Here is a 20,696-nt window from a genome sequence, read left to right on the forward strand (position 1 = left end):
GCACGCGCGCGCGCGGTTTTCCTTTTTCTTTTTTTTTCTCTTTTTACCAGAACACGGAATGAATCCCCGTGGCGAGGAAAAATAAATCTAATGGCTAACGAGTTTTTACCGAGCTCCGCGCTTGGGCAATTAAGAAGAGGGTAGAGGGGCTCGATGGGGAGACCCCGGAGGTGAGTCGGAAGAAGGTCGAAGGTACGAGAAAGTCCGCCAGCAGAAAGGGTTATATCGTGTTGCACGACATTCAACCCCTTGTACCGCTAAACTACAGATAAATACGAAGGCTCTGTGCCACGCAAAAGTGGGGTAAGACGTGACGTGGAGAAGCAGCGAAGAAAACCAGACACGGGCGAGTTCGCAGTGCTTTGGACAATTCTTTTTTTCGTTTTTTTTTTTAACGTTCTTTTCTCTCTCTCTCTCTCTCTCTCTCTCTAGTTCTATCTTGTTCTAGTCGCCTAGCAAGAGTAGCAGAATCTTTGATTCATCGATCGAACGTGTGTCCATTCTCTCTATTCTCTATCAAGAATGGTGTGTATGGTTGCTGTCTTTTAACCGCGAAACTTTCCAAACGTGTGTACAAAGTTCACGTGAATTCGAAGAAACATCAGAGTCTAAGCTGGAGGAGAATACACAAAGAAAAGGGGGATAACACAGTTCATAAGACGCACGAAGGAAGCGTTTCTAGAGGGAGGAAATCTAAGTTTCTACGGCTGGCTACCGATCGTTCTCTATAATACATTTACGCTCCGGCCTATTATAATATTGTACTCGGAGTGTATTGTCTTTCTTGGTCGGGATAATGTTTCGTCGACACGCCAGGCCTCGACCCAGAGTGGTAACTCTTTCATTTCCCCCATCTCTCCTGCTCTTTCTATTCTTCTCTTGCTCTCTTGCTTTTCCTTCCTCATACTTTTTTCCTCTTCTTCCTCTTTCCTTCTTTTTCTTGCTTCTTTTTAAACAACGATCCATTAGCTATCAGCGGCGGAGGGTAAGTCGACGAAGGGGGGGACGGGGCTAGATAGCCTGGAATAGCGAAAACAATTTCAAGAAATCTGCCCCGGCGAAAATTCGATTAGCCGCGCAAGATGGGCTCGAGCTCTCTCTCCATTTGTTTCGTTTCGTTTTATTTTCCGCCAGCCAGGACGGACTCTGTTTCTGTCGCGCTGGCGGCTTTTAATTACTTCTCCGCTCTCTCTCGCAAGATCCTCTCTTCGTCTTCGTCCTTCTTCTTCTTCCTCATCTTCTTCTTACTACTTCTGCTCGGTTTCTTTTTATCCTCGAGACTTGGCGCTACAAAGACACGGGCTACTTTTAACTCGAGCCGTTTCCCTTCCACCCGTCGCGCTGATACCACCACAAACACACTCTGGATACTCTCGTTATTTTATTAAACGTTGTTTGTCCGTGATCCCGCTGGCGCGAGACGAGTTGTTCCGCGTACGGTTCTGCGCCTCGTCTACGTAGGTGGAAAGTCGAGAGATTTATCTCGAGACGTTGAACAGAGAGGCGGAGGAAGAAACGCTTTAGCCAAAGGATTAGCTTTCAATTAGAGGATCCTGACGAACGGTGTTAAAAAGGAGGATATTTATTGCCTAGGAAAGGCACCTGATGCACCCATTTTCGATTTTCCGTCGCTGTTTTACGAAAAATAATCCCAAACCGAGAAATTCACCCTTGGACAAAACCTAAACTGCACTTCCACTCTCCCTCTCTCTTCCTTATTTCAAAGACGACACCACGTTTTGCTACGCGACGAGACAGGACTGTGAAATTAATTAGATTTCGCGTTATCGCGAGCGACGCGTTAACGTGACTATTGGCACCGTTCAAGGCGTTTATCGCACAGTGTTAATGGATAATCCGTTCCGAGTTTACCGCTTTCCTCGTTTGAGAGGGGACAGAAAAAAAGGAAAAATAAAATAACACAGCCGCTTTACAAGGAGATTGTCAGTTTACGACTGGTTACGCAACATGGCCGGTCTAATTGGCCGGGATAAAAAGGAAACCCGATTGGGTGTTTTTCAGCGTGGCGAAAGAAGCGCGCGAGAAGAGAGCGAAGAGAAACAAGAGAAAAGACCGAGTCACGGACGGCTCGACAGATGCCTTCCCACGTTTTTTCGTCGAGACATGTGCCTGGCGCGGCGAAAGGGTTGAGAAATTCAGTTGGTCGAGCGCGGAGCGGGCAAAAAACCACCCCACGGTACAAGATTCCTCTGGTAATCGCTACGTGCCGCGATTCTACCGCCAGGGGTGAATTCGATTAAGTGTCGGGGACGCGATCTTTTTTCCCAGATCATCCCATTTTTTCTCGTTCTTTCCTCTTCCTTTTTTCTCTCACTTTTCCACACCGGACCCGTAATACGGATACTTTCTCACTCTCTCTCTCTCCCCTCTATGACACTTTAAACGTATTATCATCCTCCACGCAGGAAGTGGAACGTCGATGAACATCGGATTGTTCGTCCTCGTTGATTCTCTTACAGGATGATCCCCTTGGCTGTTCTTCTTCTCTTTCCTTCTTCGATTCGTTATTTAGTCTTTTTTTCTCATTTTTCGACGATGTTTGACCGTTTGAATGGTGTCTATCAGTGATGAAATCGGGACGATCGGCAAATTTGATAATGGACGATAGAAATGTAAAAGGCGTGAAGGCTGGCCTGCGTATATTCGCTCTGCGAACTCCCGTTCAAGTTCGAAGCGGCTCGTCGGTGAAAATACCACAACCAAAGCAGTCCCAAGCGTTACGAAGAAACCCAGCAGAATGATCTAAGCTACCGTTAGGATCTTTCTCTATTGTTACGACACCGGTAGCACCGCGGGGATTGTCGTAGAGTTACGTGGCACTTGGGATGCAAAATTCTCTGCACGGTTCGACGTTGCATTCCTTTTCTATATTTTTCTTTCAATTTTTTGCAAAACGGATAAAAATTCAACGGATAAAAATTGATCACTTTCAAACACGAAAGTACGATAACACACCGTGCATCAGAATTTTTCGTCCCATGAAAAATCGCTAACCAGTTAGCTGCTGCTTTTACAGACAAGTTCTTCCCTTTTTTTTCTGTTTCTTTTCTCTGGCAATTAACGACACCACGTATGACCGATCGAAGAGAATAGGGTAGAGATTGGAGGCTATCTAAAAGACAGGATTGAGTCTGCTGACAGAAAAATCGTCCGGATAGAAGCGTGACCCGCCACCATGTGTGCATTCAGAGGAAACGTGTTCCGTACCGCGTGAAATAGAAAAATGTCTAAAGAGTAGCGTATTTAATTTGATTATTATCTTGGTTTATAATCGTTCCGAATAGAAGAGCGTATCAGCGGCGAAATTGGCGAGTTACGTATAATGATAAGAATGCATATAATAATGTACGAGTTACATCGCACGTGTACAACCGTCTGACTGATTGTCTCTAGATCTCGGTTCTCCGGTTTCTTTCCGACCATGGTTCGATTTTTATAATCGTGTGCGAGCACCGCGTTAAGTAGCCAAAATGCCTGTTGTTGTTGGACGTCGGATTTGGTACATACATGACTGACCTTCGAAGTGTGGGTACGAAGGCTGGATTCTGTGGCGAAGCCTTTGCCGCAGATGGTGCAATGGAACGGCCTGTTCTTCGCCCGTTCCACCTGGGCGTCGTGATTTCGAAGGTGTTGCTGCAAATTCGACAATTGAATGAATGCCCGCCCGCAATCCGGTAGATGGCACTTGTACGGACGTTCACCTGTAACAGAGGAAACTTTACATTATATCATTCAGCTGTTCATCGGTGGATTCATCGACGTTCAACAGTTACCAAAGCAGAGCTGAGAAATTCAGAACCGCATAGACCGTAGAAATGAGGTAGGCGAGAAAAGTTCACAAATAGAGAGATCGAGAGATCAAAGTAACCCTTTCGCTGCTGGTGTCGTCGGACACGTGAAATTCTCAGCTCTGCACAGATAGCTTTTTACGCGATATTTCGTTCGATTAAATGGAAGAGAAAGTAGAGAGAACCATTGACAATTAATGATAATTCGAACGGGTGTTTGCAAAAGCGTAATGAATCGTGGAAGCACGTTTCTGATACGGGAACACGGTACGAGACACAACGGAGGTTAGTGGTTGAATTACTTTTTTTCCGGGGCGATGTGCAACAGGTATCAGCGGGTAGATTTAGGGATGAGCGTAAAAAATGCCACTCGTTTTAAAACGACCATTAGAGGCGGTGTTTTAACAACCCGTAACCAGGACCCTGATTTAAAACGCCGCGTATCTGTCAAACCGACGCGACGGTCCGTATCTCTTTTTTTTTTTATTTTTCGCGTCCTAATGCGCGTGTTAATTATCGCGACTCGTTTACACACGTCGAGAGCGCAGTTACGATAGACTGGTTTTGTCAATTTTAAAGGCGGGCGCGCATTATTGGTCGGTATTTAATCAGGGATTCGTACTATCGACGCGTGAAATATGCAGCGGAAATTCTTTCCTGATTATTTCACAACCCGGTTAATATTATATCCGCGATGTTAACAGGGAAATATCTTTAGATGCTTTTAATCTATTCCACGGTATCGCGTTGAAGGAAGGGAAACGGAACGGACGAGAGAGAGAGAGATTGCCGATCGTTGCAATTTTTATTGCGCTTTTTCACGGGCCGTCGTTACGCTCACAGCCAGTCGACTCTATTCCAATTCCCACAAGCGATTGGCTCAATTTAACTTTTATTAATATCGACATTCTTCCCTCCGGTCCTTTTTACCCCCGGCAAATTTCTTCTTTTTCTTCCTCCTGCTGTTTTCCTCTCTCTCTCCCTCTTGCTTCATCTACCACCTTCGTTCCTTCGTCTCTCCTCCACCGGATTCATCTTTTATTCAGACCGATCGAACTTTTAATAAAACTAACTCGTGTCTCTCTTTTTTTAATATCTCTCTCTCTCTCTCGTTCTCGTTGTTATCTCGCCGATATTACCGTTGCAACGTTCGACAAATAACAATCTCAAGGGGAATAATTTTGATTTATCGACGAAAGATTAAGATAGCGTACAATCTTTCAGGAACTACATAATCTTTCAATGAAGTTTCCATCATGGTTATAATATTTCCCTTTTGCAGTGTACGGCGAATTAATGCCACGAGAAGAGAGAGAGGGAAACAGATGTTGAGATTTATTTATTACGTGGTCTATGTTGTACGATGAATACATTAATAGAAGGCTCTCCCTCTTCCTTGTTTCATTAAAGGAAGAAAAGAGAGTGAAGAGACGAGAATAAGGTACAAAGTGAGATTGGTAAAGCGGCGCGTAACGCGTGGCAAAAGTTATAGCCAATACGTAAACTATTACTTTTACGAGCTTTACTTTATCATTTTTATAAGCTCGACCGGCCAGGCGGCGTTTTACGAGAGGCGTTTATTTAGAAGTCGTGTGTATGCGCGTAGTAAAGTTTTATCGTGTTTGCATTTACATGAAACACGCCTGTTTCACGCATCCAGTATGAATTTATCAATGATGAATTTTCTTGAACAAACCACCACCACCACGCGCAAGCCGGTGTTTTAAGTTACAACGATGCGGCGGCGGGGCCGGTGGTGTTGTACAGTTTTTGATCTGGCGCCATTCGTTTTGCTGGCACAAACAAGAGAGTAATGGAACAGAAAGTTGTTGGTAAGTAAGCGACAACGTTATACACTTTGTCTTTTGGCACGTTCGATTTGTCAACGTGTTTTTCCTACGACGAGCCTTTCCATTCTCGGTTTATAAAGGAGCAGGCAGGTATATAATCGTGATTTATCTGTCAAATGAAGCGATATAATATGCCCCGTTAAATAGAGGTGTCGCACGTGTGTGTGTTTAATCAAACCGGCCGCAATTCTTTTCACCGCGAAATAAAATTGACCGCCGGTTAATTGCTCTCTCGATTTGGTTAATTCGATAAACGGTAATTTCATGGTTTTTTCTTTCACAGAGAGTAAAATACGACGAGGGAAAAAGAGATCGATGCGTTTCAACGGACGACACATTCGTCCCGATGCTCTTTTATAACCCACACCACCATCAAACCATCTCTCTCTCACTCTCGCTCTACCTCGGTTTAATGCCTTTCCGTGTATCTCTCGTGGCGACACTAAACATGCATCGACATTAAATTTTGCTTGACGACCGTAATTCCCCGACGGTGTATAACGTCATTACATTCATCACCTACACTGGCTCGGAATATCAAATGAGAGTGGCGATATATTTGATTATTTGTCAGTACGTCGGTTTCACAGGCGCGTGCATTTCCCACCCCTTTTCTCTCCTCTCTCTCCCTCTGCTCGGTGGAAAAATTCCTGGCCACGTTTTTCCGCGACTCGAGCCACCACCAGCCTGTGGCGCGTGTGCACTTTGTTTCTTTTTTTTCTCTCCTTTTTTCTCTCCCAGGCGGTACGCCTCTTCGTCCACTCGTCAAAATCACCGCTCTCTCAGCTTGGAAAAGTAAGTAGAGAAAGCACGGGGAAAAGCTGACGCACACGTGGCGTTCGACGTGCCGGTATATTATGAAACGTACAGCTTGAATCCTCTCTCTCTCTCTCTCTCTCTCTCTCCTTCTCTTTCTTTCTGTGTCCGGGCTTTTCTATCGTTGTACTTACATATTCCTCCTCTTTCTCTTCGTTTCTCACTCCAACTCTCTTCGATGCTCGTACACACCCCCTCTCTTTGCAACCCTCTTGCCTCGTCCGTGGAAACGGCGAGCCCCCTCCGGCCTCGTAGCGCCGACCTCCCAGCGGCCCTCCACGGCCCACTACACGTCCACGGCAGAAAATTAATGTCCCCTGCAATCCATGTATAATGCATTCGCATTTCGTTGAACGAACAAATGAACGCACCGCTAGAAAATTTACGTCCTATCTCACTCTCTCCCTCCCTCTTTACTCCCTTTCTCACTCTCGCTCGCTCGCTCGAGCACGCTTTCCTCGAGGCTTCACTCTCTCTCTCTCTCTCCTCGTTCTCCCTGCTTGGTTCTTGTCTCTCCCTCGATTTCTCTCTTCTCTTCTTTGTTTCTCTCGTGAGATTTTGCGCGTGTGCAACAAGCCGGCCCTGACCAACCCGTCGTCGTCGTTGCACATACATCTCTCTCCTCTCGCTATTTCCCCTGGTCCTCCCTCTTTCTCTCGGCGTTTTCCCCGCTCTCTCTCTATGTCGCCCATTCCAGTTGCCATCATCGAAATTCCGGCTGGAAATCATTAAATTGCACGCACTCACACGCACATGCGTGTTGCTGCCCTCTCGCTGCGATGACCTCGTCTCTCTGCTCTCTCTGTCTCTCCTCTCTCGCTCTCGACGCGATGCTATTCGAGTACGAACGATACCTTGAATTTCGCGACAAGGGGGAGAGCAAATACATAGTTGCCGGGGAAAAATCGGGGATGAGAATGCTGGTGCGAGCCAACGGCTGGAATGTTTGTATATCGCGATGATATTTGCCGAGAGTGCTCGCCGCCCCCTTTCTGCACTCTTCGATGACGATCCCATTTTTATTCTCTCCCGCTCGATTTCACGTCGAACAAAAACGTCCGTCGGCAACGAACCACGGGATTCGAAACGAAAGAGAATGCTCTTTTTTTCACTCTCTCGATGATCGTCGACGCGAATTCGTCCAATGGACTCTCCGCGGAAAATTCTGCGACAGCGTTTAGCTTTGGAGAAATTCGCGGTAAGTAGCGGTTCGGACTTGTGCACAAGAGGATTTAGTTGGTTGTAGAATATTTAGGAGGTTGCAACGGCTGATTGCTTAACCTTGGTGTTCAATCGGAGAGTAAGTATATTTGAAAGTGGATGTTACATCCATTTTCGTCCTAATTAAAGTACTCTTAGCAAGGATTTGTTCGTAGGGCAGAGGCAGCCAGTTTAAGAGTAATTTAACTTGGAGCGTTGGTTAAAAGCGTCACGACACCGATCTCCCATGGATTCTATTAATTTCCCTCCGCACGCCGGAATTATCGATAGCGTTCGAAAGATAATATTCGCGAACGTTCCGAAGAAGCAATCACTTAGAAACGATATAAAAAGACGTCGATCATCCCTTAAACGCCTGTAACCTCCCTCCTACCGATCTCTCTCGCGTATTAATTATTAACGGTATAGTGCAGAATCATCTAACAATCAAATCAACCATTACGCTACCGTGGATTATTAAACAAATTACGGTAATGTAACCAGCCAGTTGTCTCGGATTTATACTCGTTTTATCACCGTGATTATAGCCGCTGTTCTTCGGACACGAAGTGCTCGTTACTATTTTCCTTCTGGGCTCTCGTATTAACTCGTCTTATATCTCACAGTGATTTCCATTCGTTTCACGTTAACAACTATACCGTCCGTTTCAACAGTTTCTTCCCATACGAACTTTGTGGAAAAAGGTATCGTCGCGCAAACGAGAGCGAAATTTTTCCAAACGTTCGCCAGTGTCGCGAGAGTTCGACGAATTGTTTCGCGGAAAGGGGCCGATCGGGGGAGGGGAAATCGTATGAAATTTATCGAAAGAAGGACGAGCATTAACACGGGGGGGGATACGAGTGAAATTTATAGGCTTTGAAATTACCATGAAAGCAACGTTAGCGGCGCGTTCGGTGTGGTATAGCGTGTATTGCGCTAAGAGAACGCGTTACCAGGCGCATAGAGAGCGAGAACGGCCGAGCTAGAGAGAAGACAGAGAGAGAGAGAGAGTGAGAGAGTACATCCCTTTCCCGAGCGATGCAGCCGAGCGTTTCACGCATGCATGGAAATCATTAAAATAAAATGGCCGATAACAAATGACTGTTGCAAAGAGGGGAGCCCTCCCGCTTGGCGGCCATCTTGGTTCACGTGACCGTCATCCGGGCAACCACGGGCACGCCACGCCCCTTTAATGATTTCTACCCCCTGGCGAATGTACCGTACGTACGTACGTGCGAAATTTCACGAGTGTGTGTGCCTATATCCCTCGCATACGCGGGGTACAGTCATCATCAGTAGTCTAGGCCAAATCACCCCGGGTACATCCTCTTCAAAACGTAGAGTGTGTGGCCACCATGGCAACGCCACTGTATCCTCTGCTTTCACGCACGGGGGTTCGTGTCTTTCTCTTCTTTTCCTCTCTCTCTCTCTCTCTCTCTCCTCCCCCGCTGCCCCCCTTTAGGAATGATTCACATGAAAAATTCAAACATTGTTCCGAGGGTGTTACACCGACGAACGAAACATCGGATGAAACTCTATGTACGGCTACGGTTGATCGTTGAAAATGAACGAGGCAAATATCACATTGGAGAAAGGTGAATGACTTGTAAAAGCCTGGGATCTCGTATATTCGGTACAGACACAGGGCGTTTTCTTCGGGGCACGTTTGCTGCTCGATACCATTTCCATTGGCTGAGAGAGCTCGCGTCGAATAGCAAGGTCTAGCAATCTAGTCTCTCGGATATCTCCGCGAACGATGACGGGCAAACGTGCCGGGAGTGTTTGAGAATCGTCGAGTGGCAGACGTTCGAGCATCGGCGACTGTCCCATAATCGATATTCTTGTAGCTAACGTTCTTCCAATCATTCTTCGTCATTGCTCCTTCAAATTTTCAAATCTCAAGCTGTTTCTTTTTAATTCTTCTCTTTTTTCCTCACTCTTTAGATAAGTAAAGTGTCGCGAGGTCGCCGTCATTTCGTCGTCGACAAGATATTTCACGCAGCGATGGCGAAGAAACACGTTGTGCCGGTTGGTCGCATCGTACGCGGGTGGAACATTATTCGGGCATATGGTAGCTTCCTCCATCTCGCTCCCACTTATCCTCCCAGAACGTTTCACCTGCCCTGTCCGAAACTCTTTATCGTTTTTTTTCCTTTTCGACCGATACCTTCGCTCTTTTCCTTTTTCAGACCGCCCAGAGGGAGAGTCAGGGTCGACGACCCCGAGAGCTCCCTCGAAACCCTTTCTTCCTATGGTTTATATCTTCCCTAGAGAGGTCGTCGAACTCATTTTCACCGTATTCGTTGCGCAAAGTATCGTTTCCTCCACCCTCGATGCACATGTTCCAAACGCTCAACATTTCTCAACGTTCGCACGTAGTAAGGATCCTCCGTATCTCTCCTCGCTTTTTTCACCTTCTTTTTATTCAGATTTTAATTAGCGAGGATTGTAGGAACGATTCGACCGTAAGTGTACCTTCTCGCCGGTCTCCCTTTTTTCTCCCTTCATCGGCAAGTAGAAGCTCTAATTTCGGGGCTTGGTCATTTTTCTGGCGGACTTAGCCGAGCATAATTTATTCCCGATGCCTGATGAGACCCATTGTTGCGGCGGCGTGGCTGCTTCACCGCTTCAAGGGGGTGAAAACGAGCCAAGGGGGTCGTCGTAGAGAAGAAGAAGAAGGAGAAGAGGGGTGAGCAACGGCTGGTGAAAAACGGACGAGGAATTATGTAAGATACCGGAAGGAAGGAGTGTACACGGCACACCAGTCCCCCTTGTTCTGGCACATCCGTCCGAGAGTGGTAACGATCGTTCTGTGCTGGATGCAGGACAAGATCTTCAACCGTTTCTCCCCAAGACGATTCTCACCACTTAACATTTTCGTCGAGACCTTTTTTTCCTCTCCCTCTTCCACTGGCCTCTGCCGTCGTCGTAGCCGTCGACGACGTCGCCGTTCCTCGTCCTAGAAGTAGCAGACTTCGGGTCATTAGGCAGATGGGGGTAAAAAGGGGTAAAAATTAATGTCTCAGAACGGGAACGTTCGGCCTGTCGAGTGGTCGAGGAGCACAAAGTCTCGATGGCTCTCGTGTCTTTACGATTTTTCATCGCGAGCCATTTCTCCGCTTCTTTTTACTCCAAGCAGTCGATCGCTGTCTCGTGTTGTAGAAATCCTGCTGTCTGAAGGGGAAGAACGGTGATTTAATCGGCGGGAACGTGACGTGGTCCTCTAAAATTGTGAAATTCGTGAAGAAAGATGGGAGTGAAAAGCAGGTCAGTAGGTGGATAATGAGGATCTCTATTAGGGTGGAAGAGAAATGAAATCCGCCAGCTGCTATTGACAGGCAACGGAGACGTTCACTGACGGCTCCACGTTTCTCCTCGTTTTGTTTTCGTTCAAAGAAACACCGATCGAAACTTTCTTTCCAAACGGTAGAAGATTTAAAGGCACAAAAGGGTTATGGCGAAGGGTCGCGAATGGCGCTTCGTTCACCCTCCGTTTCATTTTTATTCTTAGCATCTTAATCGTATCCTCGTAACCCCCTTGTAAACACAACTCTGTCTCCCTCGTTATTCACTTACAATTAGAACATCGTCCGTCCACCTCCCTCCTTTTTTTCTCTCTCCTTCCTTCAAATTTTCTGCATCGAAGTTTTAGGAAAAGTAGATCGTCCCACATCGAAGCAAAGTTGAACTCGTGCCGGTTTTAAGTGCCCACACGTCTTTAAGCCTGTTCCTTCGGTATATACCACTGGTTGTAGCTGTGTGAAGCGTATAACTCGAGCAGTGCACACAAGGCTGCGCCCAAAGTTTCTAACGTAAGACGCCGGAGAGCTGTTCTCGTATGCCGTATGGCGTTTCTGCGTTGCCTCCCACACATGCCGTGTAGAAAGTTTACTAGATGGAAATCTATATCTTATTTTACGGCCGGCCGTGCTCAATATTCTTGACCCGCCGGCCCGACTGTCCGATATAAATGGTCCGCGTAAATCTTCTCTCGGGCCGCTTCTCTCTCCGTCTCCCTCCGACAATTTCTTCGCGTGGAGAAATTGCGGAGAAAAAAATAGGCGCGCATTATCGCGGGAGGACGTAGAAAGTATTTGGTGAAAGATCAATAGCCTGTTGGGAATTTTTATCGCGATCATAATTAACCCTGTTTTGAGAAACAGGTTCTCTAGAATCGTGCAGACTACTTATTACCACCGCGAGACGCAACGGTTTGTACATCTCTTTTTTTCTTCTCCTCGGTGAATTTAGGAAAACGGGTCATCCTGTCGTGTACCTTTCGCATATATACACACACGCAGTTGTAATATTACGGTGAAATGAAAATGATCATTTAATAACTCGACCTAGTGGAATTTGTTTGTGCGAAATTATTGCACTCGCGGCGAAGGAGCACGAAGTATCCTTAACCTACAGACCGGTTCTGCGGTTGAAGCGTGATCGTGCAGTCCTCGTTGAAGATCGTACCTGATTTTGTGCAAAAAGTCGCTTTCGTGCCAGCTTAGAAAGTCAATCTAGATTTTGTAGACCGTTTACTACATGCGAGTATACATTAGATAGAGAACTGGTATGAACTGAGATTACAGCCTTCTGGTGCTACGCTTACACGTATCGCGCGTGTATCTTGTCTTTAACGGCGGAATACTTTTTCCCGTGCGAAAAATTTGTTCACGGATTTCCCGTGGTGAATATTTCAACGGATTCGTGCTCGCCGATTTTATTTCCACGGTAAAATGCGAGAGAAGTTGGAGGTAGAACGAGAAGAAGTTTCTCCGCGTTAGCTGTGTGTACCGCTTTACTTAAAGGGTTACGAAAAGTAAGTCAGTAATGCGAAAGGGTTGAGAGTTTCGTCGATTTTAAAGGACGAAAGAGTACCGCTCTCTTTAAGAATTTTAAAATAATTCCCCTCGTCCACCCTCGATCAAACGATGCGCGAGCTTCTTGCGTTGAAATAATAATCGTGACTCGTTTGAAGACGACCAACGGTTTAATTAAGTGTCGTTCGCTTTTTCCACCGAGGAGGAGGAGGAGGAGAGAGGATATTCATCGCGTTAGAAAAGTTCGCGTCGAATTTTGCTTTTTACAGTTTCGAACAACACTTATTACTTGCTAGTGCATCTCGGATTCTATTCTATATCAGTAACGCGAGATAAGATAAGTGGTAGAAAAAATCACTCTCATGGCAACAATCTGAGAACGCAGTGCAGATTTACGCGCTTTTGAAAAACTAATAGACACGATGAATATTGCCGAAAGAATATTCCACGGAAATTTTATATATATATATATATAGACGATAATTACGTGGAAATTTTTAGCAGCGTGATTATTTTTCCTCCTCGTTAATCCAATTGCTACGTTCATTTTTCCTTCGCTCTTCTTCGAATATCCGACAATTTTATTATCGCGCAACGTACGAATCTAGAAAAGTAAATTCAATTATTAAATTACTTCCTCCAGCATTCTCTGCTCGAATCTGCTTTTTTTTTAATAAAGTCTCGGATCGATGTTAAGCGTGTTTCCCGTGAAATTTCCGCGAAACACTTCGGAAGTATAGTTAGGAAACGTTGAAAAAGTCGGTCGAAATAGACGTTCCGTTTCTTCCTTGTACGAATCTATCAGCAAAGTTTCGAGTAAACATCTCGGAAACAGAGATTACTTATCTCTGGATTCACAAACGGTACACACAGTGACAATAGCGCGTGCGATCGTTGAAAGGTGACCTTAAAAAATGACGTGGCGTTTTTCGCGTGCTGCCGAATGCAGCACCGTTCGCTACAAGGCCCCCGTAACAATCTAGAGCAACCCCGAGGTACAGAAAAAAGGAACACGTTGCGCTTAAGAAAAAAGGAGAGCCCGATAAAAGAGAGAATCGACAATCAGAGGCCGCCCGGGATTTCGGTGGAAAAGGAGCGTGAGAAGAGGGAAAAAAAAACAAGGAGGAAGAAGAAAGGAGAGTAGGTCGAGAAGAGAGAGAAGAAAGAAAGAGGCGTAGGCGTATACAGTGGAACCATCCCTCGTATTCGTACGTGTGGCGGTGTAGAAAGCAGAGCGACCCTATTCAAATTAACCCTCGTGGAAAAAATGCACGGCCGCGGAAGGGTTCGTAGAAAATTAGAATAGACTCATCGGTGGAGGAGAGGTTGTGCCTATGCATATGCGGCATGACTACGTTAATTTTCTGGCAAGCCATACGGTATCTTCAACTTTTAATTATCTTTACCTTTTACCTTTTCACGGTTTAATTGCCTTTCTCTACGCTATCGGGGAATAGAACTTTCTGACCGTTACTTCTTCTCTCACTGTATCCTCGATTTGCTGTGATCGTGCGAGATCGTTTTCACCGTATCTCCACGTGTACGTACACACATGTGTAGACCCGCCGCTTAGGCTCGAGGAAAAGTTCTTGCCGCTCGTTTTTCACCCCGAATCGAGCTAATTGGTGTTGATCTACCGAGATGCGATGGTTTTTCGTCCGACTGCTGTTTTAGATGTAGAAGAGGTGTGTTGTAACGATTTGTTAGACGTTTCAAGGGCTGTTGCGAGTTTCGATTCGCGAATTTAACGAAACCTCCTTTCAATCGTCTAGATCGCGGAGAGCACAATTTTGATGTATCGAAATAATTTTGATACACGAGTAATTTACGATAGCACCGGGCACAAACTAATATTAGGATTAATATCGAGACTGTTGAAATATTTACGATACCGGTATGGTTCGGTTGATCAGCTCACGTTACGCGAATTAATTAAGTGACCTGCCGAAAGGTATCGCGTTCGTTGCGATCAATCGATTTACCCCCCGAGGAAATAATCAAACGCACCTAGCTAGGCTCTGTGTTTGGCAAGTTATACAACGCGGTTTCGATTATACCAAGAGTTTTTTTCCGTTTTCGAATCGATTTTACAGGTTCGGCGTACATTTGCAACTTTCTTTGTCGCGGCGAGCGAGAGAGGTGAGAAATTCAGGAATACACGGGGAACAGTCGAGTTTGGGAGAAGAATCGAACGACCAATCGTGTCTCTGCGTGATTAAAATTACGAGAGAGTTCTCCTGAGAGTAAGTTCTCGACCAATTTCCTTTTCCTGACGTTCTTTCGCTCTCAGGAGAGTTCTCTCGAGAGTACGAAACTGCTTCCAGCTCGCAAAGCAACTCTCCGAGAGCAGTCCATTTGAAATCAAGTTTCCATACACAAACTCTCAGAAAGTCACTCTCGAAAGGATAAACATACACAGGACCTGACTCGCGTTTCTTATGTTCGGCGCAGAAAAAATATCTCGAGTTTAATACCCGGCCTGCACAACATTTGCAAGGGTGACTTTACTCCCGAGGATTCTTCGTAAGCTAGCTGCGCGTAAATAGCGAGCGGAAATCGGGCAGAACGACACGACCTCAGTCAGTATTTACTTGGCTGCCGAACCAGTCCCTCGACGCTTATTCAGTGCGATTTTAGGCTTGTAGAAAATTCAGTGCTTCCTCGAACAACGCGGTTTCCAATCAATTTACGTAATTAGCTTAGCTTCGTCGTGTTCCTTATCCTCGAGAATAAGAGTGCAACACGCAAGAATTGAAGGGCGCAACGAACAGCCGAATTTGGAAGAAATATGAAGTAACCGGTGTTCCTGCGAGCTGCTAGCTGCAGGTTCACGGCATGTATACGCGTGAATTGTGTATTAATATATGTGTACGCATATATACACGTGCACAGTCGAATAATTGAGTTAATTGAAAATAGAAGAGGGCCTGTGTATCGCTAATTAGATTAATTATTGGTATATTTGCGTGTTATCGTAGCCTAAATTTAGTTTTATTGTAACAAGACGTGCTATGGTTACTAAGCAACGTCAAACCAGTTTCTTATTGCTTTATCCCCGAGATTTATATATATTCCACCCTTTTCCGGGGAAATATAGTTTCTCAATAGGCCTTTAAACGCGACATACTTGGTCTGCCATTATGTCAACCACAATGTGTGGGAATTGAAAATATTCAGGTGGTTTTATAGTTACGACACGTATACACACGCTCATTGGAAGCCGATAAACGTGCTCGAGTTTGGAAGGCGGGGGTGGTTCCAAGGTACTCTAACACCCGTGTTATTCAAGGTAAACGGTTTCGTAACAAACGAGAAAGAGAGACGTTTCAGATTTTCACGTTTCTACCTGCCACCCCCACCTAACAAGTCCTTAGAGTTTTTCCAGACGCGTAAAACCTTGTCGCTTTTGTTTAATCTTTCATTCCGCGTCATTTGTGATAAAGGGTCGGCGCCGTTCTTTCCGCTTTGATTTTTCTCGAGACGTCTGGCGGGGCATTCCGTCGCATAAATTCTTAACTGGGTGAAATTAGCGAATTAAAAGTGGGAGAGGAAAGGGAGAAAGGTGGACGAGAAGAAGAAGCAGGAAGGGGGGGGCTGGTTGGTTCGCGGCGCAGAGGCTTTCTCGGCCCTGTCACGAGGTCACCGCTGACATTGCCAAAGAGAACCGGAAACGATGTCGAGGGCGAAGAAAAAAGGAGGAGAAGAAACAAGAAACGTGACTGTGAATTGGAGAGTAGCTCTCGTTTCTTCTTATTCCTGCAAGCAGGCAGCAGCTCGTAGATACGGATATGCAAGCTCGTTTGGAAAGCGTGTCGATCACCCCTCTCTCGCTAAGGACTTCATTTTTATTCATGCACCGACGATACGGCAATTTTTCGCAGTCTTAACCGGGCTTTAAAATTGTCCGGTCAATTTCGCCGGTAGAACGTGCTCGTTTTTTTAAAACGTCGCGAAAGGGGTTGACTCCGCTCGTTCCTACACCTTGGCGATTCTTCGTCGTTTGTATCGTTATTAACGGGCCCATTCTCGTGGTCGTTTATCGCTCTATCGAATATTAATGCCGCCGCCGTGATTCCGTTCCGTTGGAAGAAAAAACGAGAGGAGGGACGAAACCCTTGGAGAACTAGCACCGGGAATGTTCGCGTAGAGTTAACGCGACCGCTCTTAGCGTTGAGGAAAACCGATTAATTCGGCGCGCATGGGGTGACCGATCATTAGATTTCACCCCATGAAAATTGAGTTTTCCTCGTTGCCGAAGGGATAATCTTTGGTAGCCTCTGGCCCGCTGTATACGAACTCTGTCGTCTATCCGCCAACACGATCGCAAATGTGTACGGCCATTTATTAGGCTACCGCGCGTCCTTCTCCTGCATGTGCATGTGTCTATGCATCGAGCTGCGTGTGTGTGAATACAACGTGATAGCGAGCGTGTTCTCTCTCTCTCTCTCTGTATACGTGTGGCGGTGTGCGCGTGCGACGGTGGCGGCGCGTAACTTCGGTTCCATTATTGAGCGATCGGGCGATCGAAAAATTCCCGCGCTTTTTCGCGTGCGGCATCCCGAGTGGGGCGTGCCGAACTCCTATTGGCTGTACGCCCAGTCACCCTCGTAAGCCTGCCAAAGGGTGGGGAGGATGGACTGTACACCCTCGGCAGGTATTTGTCTAGGCTGCAGCTATTGACCAGCTATCGATATCGTGGACACTCACCGATATTATATTCGCCATCCTTCCTTTCTGCTGTCCTCCACACCGTATCCCACCCCACCCCTTTAACCCAACTCTACCCCCTCCACTATTACGCCACCGTTTCTCGTTTTGCCGGCCGGTAACCAGCGCGAATTCTGCCGAATTTCGGTTAATGAATTATACGCATATATATACATATATACACGTTGCAAATTTTATAGGCGTGAGAATATATATTCGGCCGTCGAGGGAAATTGTTGTAATGCCCGCGTTATACTGTTGGAGCGTGTGTGGGACATAAAGGGGTGGCGTGGAGATGGAGGTAGGGGGATGGCGCGTGAACGCGACGGTGCGGCAGTAAATTCCCGCCGTTTTTTGACTTTGACCGGCCAATCGCGGGAGCAGCGGCGGCGGCGGCGAGATCTCGCACCGAAACGAGAAATCAATATGGTATGCAAATGCTGTGCGGAAGCGGGTATCGTTTGGGAAAACAACGAGGGAGGAAGGGAGGGAATTCGAAAGGAATTCGAGTCGGGGCGAGCGCAGGTTGATTTTTCGATCGCGAGAAATTGGTATGTCGACGTGGCGAGAGATCGATCAGAAAATGAGGAATTTCAGTTGGTCGCTGAGAGAGAGAGAGAGAGAGGGTGGAAATTTGTGTGTGTGGATCTAGAGCGGAATCGAGTCGATTCGGATTTGCCGGATGAATAAGTTAAACGACGTGTGCGTGTACGGTGGATTTATTCAGGAGGATTTTTCGCTCTCGATGTCTCGAAGACACCCTAGAATAATCCCCTTTATTTAAAACGTTTCATCGATAAAGACACGGAAACGGAAAGGCGTGCATGCGATAGATGCGCGTACACGGACGTTAGCTGAAGTACCAGCCGCAGTAGAGTGGAATGAGAAGCTCGGTACGTGGGAAGGGTGATTATTAATGTAAGGGGTTGCTGAGCAGTAGTTACTTGCTCGTTGGTAGTCGTCGAAAAGGACGAAGGGGTGAAACGAGTGTGCTGAAATCAATGTCCGCCCCTTTTTTCCACCGTTAAACACACGGTTTTAACGAACGTTTCTCAAAAGTTTTTCTTTCGTCGAGCAGAGGAGGATAGCGCGAGTAAGTAAGCAAATTGCCTCTCCTAGGAATCATTTCGAAGGAATGTTTTGTTAAGAATCGATCTGTTATCTCTCTCTCTCTCTCGCTCTGTGTCGGACGTTTCGATTAAATAGCTCGCATACCGACCAGGTTTTCTGCTTTTTTTCCATTCGAAAGCAGATCTTGAACGAGATGAACGAGACTTTTCCAAGGGTTCGTCCAGTCATACGCGGCGCTGACCGTTCACTTGGCTCCCTCTCTCTCTCTCTCTCTCTCTTTCTTTCTCGAGGCTAATACCTTCCGATTGACTACGCTCATCCCTTAATGAAATTCTTTCAAGCCGGGCGCGACCCATTGGCTGGCTTTGCCGTCGAATTTTCTCATTATTACCGGGTCCCTTTCTGCCCGTGTATTCCCTCTCTTACGTCTTTCCGTCACCGCTATTCTTAGTCCGTTCGCGAACGCTCGCTCGATAAATTCGATCGTTCGCCCCGCGTAAATTGAACTTATCTGCAATACGCAGCTCTTGTATGCATACCGGGCGACAACGTGTTCAGTCAACGGTGTCTTGGAAACCACGGTTCTGGTGCGGGTACGAGGCGCATTGAGCAATCTCGCAGCATGCATTAAAATTAGCCACAATCGGAACGCACGATCGCTTGTACAGATTATAATAGTATATTAATTTATTGATTATCGACTGGCCGCGATGCAATGCGGTATTCATAGAATTTACTATCTGTCCCGGGGATACTGAATGCATGCATTAAGCCCGGCGACTCGTCCATTTTACCAACCTACAGATCACCGGCGAATTATTTCGTATCGTAGAGAAAGAACCGAACGAGAAACAGAAAAAGAAACAAAAAACAAGTATTCCATCGAAGGATCAACGAGAAGAGAAAAGTTTCCCTCGCCTGTCGATTGAACGAAAAGAGCGAAGAAAAAAAAAAAAGTAAACGCTACACGGTAGCACGGAAATCAGAATCGCGGCGACGACGACGATGATTCTCAGGTAGGATTTCGCGAAGGTATCGGTTTAGACTGAGGTTAAGACAAATAACTCACCCGTATGCAGGCGGGTATGTTGCTGTACATGGCTGAGCTGCTTGAACCTGCGGTCGCAATAGCTGCATTTGTACGGTTTCTCGCCGGTGTGGACCCTGATGTGCTGTACGAGCTGGTGGTTGCTGGAGAATGACTTGAGGCATTGCTGGCACTGGTGTGGCTTTACCTCGTTCCCGGTGATCATGCCGCCTGGTCCGACGCCGATCGGCCCTAAGGATGCCAGTCCGCCCGTCATGCCGCCGCCAGCTCTCCCCGCGTGCATCTGCATCGCGCTCTTGTGCATGATGATCTGCGAGAAGAACTGCCAGAGTTAGTTGGTACGCTGTACTTTTGGTCGTAAGACGGAGGATGGCAATTTAATTGGCAATTGGAATGGCCGATAGCCATTCACCTCCTGGATTGTGCTAGAGTGTTCCGCCGACACGTTTTTCATCCCCCTTGGTCGCCGTTTCTCTTTCTCTTCTCGTCGTTCGTTAAGTTAGTCAAGGTGCAACGAGAGAGAAAAATGTTTGTCTCGGGGGTGAAAACGTTCGGCTTCGCCTCGGTTTCGTTGCGCGTAGACGGTTCGAGCGATCTTCGCGACTCTCTTATGCAATTATAGGATGACGAGAGAATCGGGAAACTGCGAGCTATGTCGTTTACGTTTTCAGTTATTCATAGGTGAACTCGCGGTTGCCTGGGCTCGCGATTCGACTCGTTGCCCGATACTAATTGCCCGGCTACGTTCAGTCGGAGTTTTCAAATTTAATGCGATTCATTAACTAGAAAGTTGCTTGGTGTAATTTAACCGGGGTACTTACGGCCACTCGTTGGATACATCGTCGCGCGACACGTCGCGGAATCGATTTAAGTTCATCCACGAGAGTTTCCGCTGTACCGCCTATTAATCGGCGTTCGATTAGACGGGGGGATTTGCTTTGTTCGAACAACACCAGACCTCGTTCGCGCGTTTCGTTCTAATTGAGAAATCTTCCCAGTTGTCTCGTTATCTCTCGGCTCGAGCCGGGGGTTCGATTTGAAGGTAGAAAATTGTCGGCGCAAACGGTAACGTGCGCATAGGTCTCGTATCACAGAAGGTTCTCCGCGAATTTAGTAGGAAGCGCGTAACAGCTGGCCGCAAAAGGGGTCAACGACCGTCGCCGTGGTTTTCGAAACCAGCCATCCGATCGATGTTTTTCGATTTATACACGCGTTGCACACGCGTGTGTACCGCACGGAGAGCGCAAGTTCCGCCGTACACTTTTGCTGTTCCTCCTCGATCAGGAGGAACGTAAAACTGGCGGAAGGGCCCAGCGTGTGTAGGAGCGGGTGGAACGGGGAGGAACGCTTGATTTCGGGTTCTCGTTTGAGGGAACAG

General features: G+C 46.7%; 1 protein-coding gene across 1 annotated transcript in view; it reads right to left on the bottom strand.

The window, feature by feature from the left end:
- Positions 1 to 20,696, bottom strand: part of LOC108579701 — a 55,659-nt gene that overhangs the window by 12,571 nt on the left and 22,392 nt on the right. Inside the window, 2 exon segments of the mRNA XM_017943290.1 lie at positions 3,538 to 3,722; positions 19,340 to 19,640. Of these exon segments, the coding sequence (XP_017798779.1) occupies positions 3,538 to 3,722; positions 19,340 to 19,640 (486 nt within the window).

Source organism: Habropoda laboriosa, unplaced genomic scaffold (genome assembly GCF_001263275.1).
Source record: "Habropoda laboriosa isolate 0110345459 unplaced genomic scaffold, ASM126327v1 scaffold33, whole genome shotgun sequence".
NCBI classification, from domain to species: Eukaryota; Metazoa; Arthropoda; class Insecta; order Hymenoptera; family Apidae; genus Habropoda; species Habropoda laboriosa.